General features: G+C 43.7%; 1 protein-coding gene across 1 annotated transcript; it reads right to left on the bottom strand.

The window, feature by feature from the left end:
- Positions 1 to 279: 279 nt before the first annotated feature.
- Positions 280 to 8,153, bottom strand: SELENOW (selenoprotein W). The gene is made up of 6 exons (XM_075834455.1): positions 8,027 to 8,153; positions 3,733 to 3,757; positions 1,559 to 1,612; positions 1,402 to 1,476; positions 830 to 947; positions 280 to 472 (listed from the first exon to the last, which is right to left on the bottom strand). The coding sequence occupies exons 1-5, from the start codon at positions 8,065 to 8,067 to the stop codon at positions 873 to 875; spliced, it is 270 nt and encodes an 89-aa protein (XP_075690570.1). The 5' UTR covers positions 8,068 to 8,153; the 3' UTR covers positions 280 to 472; positions 830 to 872.
- Between the last annotated feature and the right edge of the window lie 1,330 nt (positions 8,154 to 9,483).

Genomic DNA, 9,483 nt, shown 5'->3' on the forward strand with positions numbered 1-9,483 from the left:
GCAGAGAGATGGCTGCACATGGTTATCTTGCATGTACACGGCTCTCCATTTATTCCTATAGAAGTTATGGAAACAGTCAACCAAGCGGGCTTGTCTGTTTCCGTAACGGATTGGAATCAAATGAGAGCTCTCTGCAGATGTGCGGGTACCTAGTTTGATATAGATGTGGGTCTCAGGTCTATCAGACATTTATGGAATTAACCATAGATATGCCATAAATGACTGACAGGAATAACCTTTTAAGTTTCATGCTCAGCACCAGAAAAGAGACTAAACAAGAATATTTTAAATAATTTTATTACTTTGAAAAAATAAAAAAATAAGTGTAGAAGCAAAAAGATGGGTGACTGTCATTCGGTTCATCTTGGTTTACTGCACAGATTTGTCAGGGAGTGGCCGCGCTCACCGGCGTTTTAGCGTTTCCCGTCATTAAGTGCTCGGCTAAGCTGAAAGAAACAAGAGCTCATCCCATCTGCAGGAAGAAAAAAAAAGAAAAAAGTAACTTCTATAGTCGTTACCAATCACACAACAGCCCATTTGCAATTGCCTGAAGCAACGGGCCTCGAAGCCGGCAGCCCATGTGTCCTTATGACAGCACTTACAGTTTGTGCTCTAGAACGGTCAAAGGACCCGGTGTGAACATAAACAATTACAATCTCAACGTCAAATGTTCCCTGAACAAGGCCAGAGCACAGACAGGAAGTGTTGTCATAAGGATACAAGGGCTGCTGGTTCGGAGGAGTTTAAAACCATTGTGTAGCTTTCCGGTTATACGTTGCCATTTTTTTTGTTAGTTTACAGACTTCACATTTTCAATATCACCGCTCACCTTTGCTACTCACACAGTAAACTCCCTAACGTTCCCAGTGTCATCATCCTCTCAAAGCGATCTCTATGGCGGACACGATCTTCTGCAGCTTCGAGTTGTCCACATAACCGTCTCCATTCTAACAGATACAAATAAGGTTAAGGGTATGTGCACGTGCAAAAATGGCTGAAAATACGGGAGCGGTTTTCAAAGGAAAACAGCTTCTGATTTTCAGAAGATTTTTAAGCCACTTGCGTTTTTCACGGCTTTTTTTACGGCCGTTTTTGGAGCGTTTTTTCTAAACGCTTGTATGCTGCAGTCAGTTGCGACCGTGGCCCCCACGTCCACCATGTAGAAGAGCTTGTTGAGCTATCACTCGTTGGGTCCCAGAGGTGGATATGACATGGCCATGATGGTAACACGCCTTTATAGGCTTTCATTCAGTGGGAATGGCTGAACAGTAGGAGTAGGGGTTCCACAGATGGGCAACATTTTTTTTTACCAGCCCCCCCCCCAGTGGTAAAAGGTTTGGAATGACTGATCTAAGGCTTAGAGACCGGTCAGTAGTGCAGATCATCCTCAGGTCCAGTTACCTTCTTTGAATGCACAAGCTTCCCATTAACGGACACTTCCAACCACCCAGTGGACGTCGGGGTGCCTTCACCATCCTGAAACGGACAAGTTATACATAGTCAGATATTCTGCGTAATGCAGGATGGAGGATAAACACTAAACAGAAGGGGATCTTACAACTTTCAGCAGGCACGGGAACCTTTTTTCTAGGTCCTTCTTCAACTGCTGAAACTAAAAAGAAATTCACATCAGTTATATCTGCGCTGGGATGAGACATCAAGGCCCTTTAACACGGACAGATCATAGACCGGAAGTATTCATACGAACGATCGTTCCACGTTAACTAATTTGTTGGCTGATCGGATCTTTCATGCAGGCAAAACAGTCATTTGTCTGCAGCACATCTCCCCGTGTAAAGATGTGCTGCGGACAATATGCAAACCGTATCGTGACGAATGATCCTATTAACAATCGTTTATCACCACACTCGCACTGATTGCTCCACGTAGATGTAATACACCAGCACCAAATCGACACGTTATTATTGTCACTAGCAGAATGTCTGTCTGTAAAAGAACCATAAGGGTCCATGCAGACATTGTGGTTGAGATGTGATTAAAACCACATTTGAAAAATTGTATGCGTTTTTGCCGTAATTTGATTAATTTTTCCCCTGCACCTCAATGTCTGAATGGATCCTTTGAAACCTAGCAGGAAACAGGTGGTTGACAGCAAGATTCTCCCCCCCCCCCCCCCCCCAAATATATTAAGGCTTGCTTCAGGTTTTTTTGGGGGGGGGGGGGGGGGGCGGGGGGGATTGATAAGGGATAAAAAAACGGCACCTTAAAAAAAAAAAAAAAATGCAATGTTTGTAGTGCATTCTATATTTCAGCATTGATTTCCAGCTAGACACGCTGCAGATTTCCTAAAACCTCTGTGTGAGGGCGCCCTAAGGCCAGGTTCCCATGTAGCGTAAAAGCTGCAGAATTTCCACAACGAAATGGTCTGGAAATTCTGCAGCATTTACAGTAGCAGCAAAGTGAATAAGATTTAGTAAATCTAATGCCCACGCTGCGGGGAAAAAAAACCCCCAAAAAACAGACGTAACTAAATTGACCTGTGGAGCAGAATTTAAATCCGCAGCATGTCAATTTATGCAGAATTTTCGTTGATTCTCTGCTGCGGGTTTTCCCCCATTGAATTCAATGGGGATATAAAACCCGCAACCGAAAGCCAAGTGTTGAGACTTTTGTGGCATAATCGCAGCGATTACTGCGTAGAGAGCGTGACTACAGAAAAAAAAAAAACAACGTACCCAGAAAGCTCTCCTTCCTGCAGTCCGGCCTCCTGGGACGATGTTTCTCAGGCTGCAGTGTCACATGGACCGCAAAGTCATAGTAGGGGGCTGAACTACGCACAGAGAAGGATCGGCCGCGGGAACTTCGTTAGAAAAAAAATGCACCACAATGTGGGGCGGTTTCTCGTACGGAAGGTGCTGCGGGTTCCAGGTCGGATACGCTGCATGCAGTTTTTATGCAGCGTATGCGACCTGTGAGTACCTGGCCTCAGGGTCCAATCACAGAGACACTTTCTGCCGGTAACTAGTGTTGATCACACCATGTCGGTCACTGCTCGTTTAGTACATTTACATGGTGCAATCAGCGCGAGTGTGGGGGATGAACGATCCTTAATACGACCATTCGTCTCCATACAGTTTGCATATTGTTGGCAGCACATCCTTTGTTTACACGGAGATGTGCTGCCGGCAAAGTGATTCTCTGGCCTGAATAAAAGATTCGATCAGCCAGCAAATGAGCGCTGCTCACTGCCACGTACAATCAGGGCAGTGATCAGGAACGAGCGCTTGTACAAACGTGTTTTTGGCTGATCTGCTGGTGTAAAAGGACCTTAAAAATGTACTCAAACGCTACAACAGAAAATGTGTGAACACTGACAATAGAGGCAACATTAACCCTCTACCTACTAGTGTTGAGTGAAAGACATCTAGTGGTCAATATCAAAAACTGCAGCGATAGCCACTTGGTAATCCCCCTGCTAAACCCTACTGTCAATGTGCAATTGGAGGAAAATTTAAAAAATATATATATATATATATATTTTTTGACCGTCTCATTCTGAAACCCATGCGCTCCACCACACCCAATACATAGTAGATGAAATCTTAATACAGCGTGCCCATCAACGCCACTTTTATTACCACACAGTAATAGCCAAGGGAGAAAGGAAACAATCCAGACTAAATGAGAGACTGAGCGGAGACACCCTGACGCTTCTCAAGAAGATTTATGGCAAGTGCTCTACATTATCTAACCACATAAGAGCCGTCTTACCTTGGGGCGGTACCCTCAGGCGCCACTAGAAGTTAAAAAAAAAAAAGTTTGATTTTAAACTTCTCAACTTTATGAATAGGATTAATTTAATCAGAATATTAGGGACATTATGAAAAGCCGAGGCTACATTGTATAACTTTGTATCTACGTGTGTCACAATAGGACAAGCTATTCACATAACATTGAAAACAAACTTCTTAGATTTAAAGTGGAGCTGAACGTTCAACAAACTTCTGACGCGTCATAGTGACATGTCAGAAGTTTGGATTGGTGGGGGTCCGAGCGCTGAGACCCCCCCACCAATCGCTAGAACGAAGCAGCTGAAGGTCTCGTGTGAGCGCTCCGCTGCTTCGTGTCTGTTCGGCTTTTTCCGGAAATAAATGTATCGGAGTACGGGCTCAGACTTTCTATTGAATCTATACACAGATACATTTATTTCTGGAAAAAGCCGAACAGAAACGAAAAAGCTGAGCGCTCACACGAGACCTTCGGCTGCTTCGTTCTAGCGATCGGTGGGGGTCTCAGTGCTCGGACCCCCACCAATGCAAACTTCAGACATATCACTATGACACGTCAGAAGTTTCGCGAGTGTTTGTCTACACTTTAAAAAAAATAAAAATAATACTTATTCACAGGATAGGAGGTAACTATTTGATAACTGGGGGTCCCAGAGTCCTCAATTGCACGCTGCAGTTCCATACAAACTAAGGATACATTCAGACCGTGCGTAATTTGTTGCAGTAAATCCACACTAAGGCCGTGTTCACACGTAGCATAAACACTGGATTTTCTACAACAATTTTAATTTCGGAAAATCTGCAGCATATTACAGCAGCAGCAAAGAGGATGAGAGTTGAACAAATACCGTCCCCACGCTGCATATAAAAAAAAAAAAAAAAAAAAAAAGTTTGCAAATTGATCTGCGGTGGTTTTTTTAATCCGCAGCACGTCGATTTATGTTGCTGAGTAGCTGCTTTTCTGTTGCACCCCCCCCCCCCATCTAATTCAATGAAGAGGTAAAACCCACAAAGAAAAAAAAAAAAGCAGATCTTGCTATTTTTGCGGTGGAAAAACTGCGCTTCGGCTGCTGCAAAAAATATAAAAAGCACTTACCCAGAACTCTGCTCCTGCATCCAGCCCGGCCTCCTGGGATGAGGTTTCATCCCCACGTGACTGCTGCCGCCAATCACAGGCTGCAGCGGTCACGAAATATAACGTCATCCCAGGAGGCCGGGCTGCAGGGACGTGTCGCCATAGCTAAGGGTATGATTTTTATACCTGCGATTTTCCACAGCGCACATTCCGGACAAAAAAAAACTGCACCACAATTTGGTGTGGTTTTTTGGCCAGAATTCCCTGCGGCATCCAGGACAGATACGCTGTGTAATTTTATGCAGCGTATCTGCCCTGTGTGAATATGGCCTAAATGCTAAAATACAAAAAATAAAAAAAAAGCGTTTTAAACATTTTGATGCAGATTTTGGCTGCGAGATACACTTCTGTGACGGAAACGCAAGATAAGTTGCTCACTGTGGATTCTAAAATCCGCACCACAGGTCATTTCACGTGCAGAAAAATTCTGCAACATGTAGAGGCGATTACCTGGAATGTCATTGACTTTGTTGGTACTGAATTACACTGCGGGAAAATCTGAATGTATTACGCATCGTGTGAATTTGGCCTGAGGAAGTTTAGATAAATGTTCATTGTGAGAAAACACCTAGGATCACACCACGCTTGGCCATATAGTTGGGTAAAATGGAAATAATAAATCTGGACCACAGCAAGGGCTCATGCACACGGCCACATTAGGACTCCATGTTGTAACCACAAACAGGCATAGAACCGATCATGGGACTGCAGGAAAACCCTTCAGCAAATTGTTTTTGGGTCAGGGTAGTTTTAGTATACTTTCCCCATGACTGGGTCATATGCCATTTTTGTTATCAAATATATACAGCTCCCACATAGAGCCATAATATCCCCTTCTGCATAAAGCCTAAAAGGGGCGGCTTCAAGAGGACACCCTATTAGCCGCTCTGATGGACCCGGCCAATCCGTGCATTACATGGACGCCTATTTATGTGAACGGCCACCAAGTAATGATACATTTTCCCTGCATATATTACAATATACTTTTTCAAGATCTCTGCTTGCTGGAACTTCATTGTTTACATTCATTGGACAAATAGGTGTCCTGATTATGTGATAAACTCAGGTGCACAACACGTTACAGTACGTGGATCAGAGTTCTGTCTTGCGCGATGCACCCGTGTCCATCACATTGCAGTATGTGCATTAGGGCACGTTCACACAGGGCGGGTATGCTGCATAAAGGTACATACACCCTGTTGTCTGCAGTGAATTTAGATTATATATATATATATATACACACCTTACCATTGCAATACATCACTCCGATGACCTGCAGCCCTGGGATGACAATTCAGACCAAGTGACCACTGCAGCCTGTGATTGGCTGCAGCGGTCACATGGGATGAAGCATCATCCCAGGAGGCCAGCCTGGACGAAGAACCCCAGAATTCTGGGTAAGTATAAGACCTTCATTTTCTTCTAAATTTAGTCTTTTACGTCAGAATCGCAGCTTTTCTGCTGCTGCTGCAAAAAAAAAAAACCTCATTTGCTATTTTTGTTGTGGGTTTTACATCCCCATTGATTACAACGGTGACAACCAGCAACACAAAAGCAGCGATTAGGCTTCATTCACACCTGCGTTGTGCAAGTTTTCCGCCGTTTTAACAGAATACCACAGTCGACTGCGCTAGTCATTCCGCCAAAACAACGGTGACAAACGGAAGCCATTGGCACCAGATCGGTCACCATTGAAATCAACCTATGGTTTCAGTTTTTGTCTGTCAGGGATCCGTTCCGACGGAAAGCTCCAACAGAACGGAGCCCTAGAGCAGATGTGAACGAAGTCTTACACAAATACAATTGACATGCTGCGGATTAAAAAAACCTCAGGTCAATTTGAACGTTTTTCCCACTCATTTACGCAGCGTGTGGATGAGATTTGTTCAACTCTCATCCACTTTGCTGCTACTGTATTATGCTGCAGATTTTCCCCAAGAAAATCAGTTGAGGAAAAATCTGTGGTATTTACACATCGTGTGAACTCAGCCTTAGGCCTGATTTACACGGGCGTGTGCGTTTTGCACACGCAAAAAATGTGCCGTTTTGCGCACGCAAAAGGCACTTAACAGCTCCGTGTGTCATCACCATATGATGCGCGGCTGCGTGATTTTCGCACAGCCGCCATCATTATGACACTCCGTTTGGATGTTTGTAAACAGAAAAGCACGTGGTGCTTTTCTGTTTTCATTCATAGTTTGACAGCTGTTGCGCGAACCACGCAGTTCGCACAGAAGTGCTTCCGTGCAGTATGCGTGGTTTTCACGCACCCATTGACTTCAATGGGTGCGTGATGAGCGAAAAACTGCGAAATATAGAACATGTCGTGAGTTTTACGCAGCGGACTCACGCTGCGCAAAACTCACGGACTGTCTGCACTGGCCCATAGACTTGTATAGGTCCGTGCGACCCGCGTGAAAACCACGCGCGTCGCACAGATGTATATCACGGTCGTGTAAATAATGCCTTAAAGGTTTTACCTGGTCTCCGTTGGCCACTATGGTGTTGTGAATCCAGCACAATGATGTGTCAGCCATAGCGACATCACATGGACAGGGCAGCCTGTAGACCTGGGTTGTAGAAACACCACGTACCGCTGCTTGATGCCTCCATAGAGGCACCGTTTCCTTCCTTAAATACAGGGTTTCTCTGATACCGGCACAACTACATTTTTGAAGATTTTCCACAAATATAAAATAAATAACCCTTTGTGCACCTCCATATGTAAAAAAATAAAAATAAGTCAGTGAACACCCAGATTAGACAACAGGTGCCATATAATGGATCTGTAAAACAGCCATGTACCCAAGCCCCATGCCCAACACATCAGAACGGCCCACAGAAAGCAGGGCAGAAGGCCAAAGGTAGGATCTTAAAGTTGTACTTTTTTTTTTTAATATAAAAATCCCTTTTAGCGAGAGATCACAGATCAAAGGCGACACATATAGCAGAGTACAAGCTGTAATAACAGAGATGAGAAGTCCCAGCAAATACTAAACACCGGAGAAATCCTACAGTCCTGCAGCCAGTACATGCTATAGTAGAGCACAGTCCTACTTAGAGTGGGCACACAGATCCTCCCAATTCCTGCATGTTTCCCATCTACAAGCAATAACTGAAGCAGAGGACAGGACTCTCTCACCAGTACACGACATAGACCTCGACCAACTGCGTTCTGGGCATGGCGTCTCTCGCACTTGTAGACCTGCAGCTGTTATCGTGTCACCCAGAGCCGCTCCACTGCTCATAAATAGTAGCCACGCCCACACTGCCGGGTCAACGTTCTGACTGCACCACACAGCAGAGGGGGGAGAACTAGGACTGTACCATTCCACACCCCGAGCTAAAAATACCTCTGAGAACAAAATGCCGCAAACGTAATGAAGTTATTTGATATTATAGCAATTAGTTACATTCTATAATAAGAAATACACGCTGTAAAGAATCAAATGTCCAAATGTAACCCCAAGTTTGAGAATCCAATATTCTAGAAGAAGGCATGTCCTGAGGCTGAAGGCAAAGGTGCTCTCTTTTTCGTTTTTTAATGCTTGTAAAAAAGCGCCAAGAATTTCAAGCGTTTTTTATGTTAAAACATTTTGTAACATCCAAAAACACCACAAAAAAACTCGCAAAAATGAGGCAAAATGTTGTGTGTGAATCCGGCCTAAGGCCTAATTCACACACACAATTTTTCTGGTGTTTTAAACTGCATCAAAAAACGCTTTTAAAAACGCCAGCATTTTTAAAATGAAACATGCGATTTTTCTGGTGTTTTTAGTGGCATTTTTCATTGGGTGTCATTTTGTACATGCTTTTTTTATGGTGTTTTTGAAGTCCTATAGAGAGGCCTATGAGAAAAACGCCTGAAAAAAAGCCATACCCAGAGAATGCTGCGTCAAAAAACTGCCTCAAAAATATCACAAACCAAAACGCAGTTAGTTAGTAGTACATTTGATATTTTACTATAGAATTCAATGTAACATCCGGCCGTACAAGAAAAAAGCCTCACAAAACGCTCACAAAAACGCCATTAAAAAACAGCAAAACGCAGCAAAATGTTGTGTATAAATCCAGCTGAAGGCCAAAATCACACACACGGTTTAGATATAGTTTTTGTGGCAGGTTTTGGCTCCGTTTCTTTTTAACCAAACACAGAAATGGACACAAAAGAAAGAAGATCGGTGGGGGTCCGCTGTTTAAGCAGCGGATAGTGGTGCAATACCTTTTACGGCCGCTACAAATATAACAACGCATGCAAGTACATACAGCGATAAGAACCATGTAAACAATGTCCCAAACAATAACAAGTACCGGTAGCCTTTGTGTGATCTCCCTCTAAAGGGGTTTTTACACAGGACGATTATCAGGCAGACGAGCATTAAAGAGGCTCTGTCACCAGATTTTGCAACCCCTATCTGCTATTGCAGCAGATCGGCGCTGCAATGTAGATTACAGTAACGTTTTTATTTTTAAAAAACGAGCATTTTTGGCCAAGTTAAGACCATTTCTGTAGTTATGCAAATGAGGCTTGCAAAAATCCAAGTGGGTGTGTTTAAAAGTAAAAGTCCAAGTGAGCGTGTATTATGTGCGTACATCGGG

Source organism: Rhinoderma darwinii, chromosome 8 (assembly GCF_050947455.1).
Source record: "Rhinoderma darwinii isolate aRhiDar2 chromosome 8, aRhiDar2.hap1, whole genome shotgun sequence".
In the NCBI taxonomy this organism is placed as follows: Eukaryota; Metazoa; Chordata; class Amphibia; order Anura; family Rhinodermatidae; genus Rhinoderma; species Rhinoderma darwinii.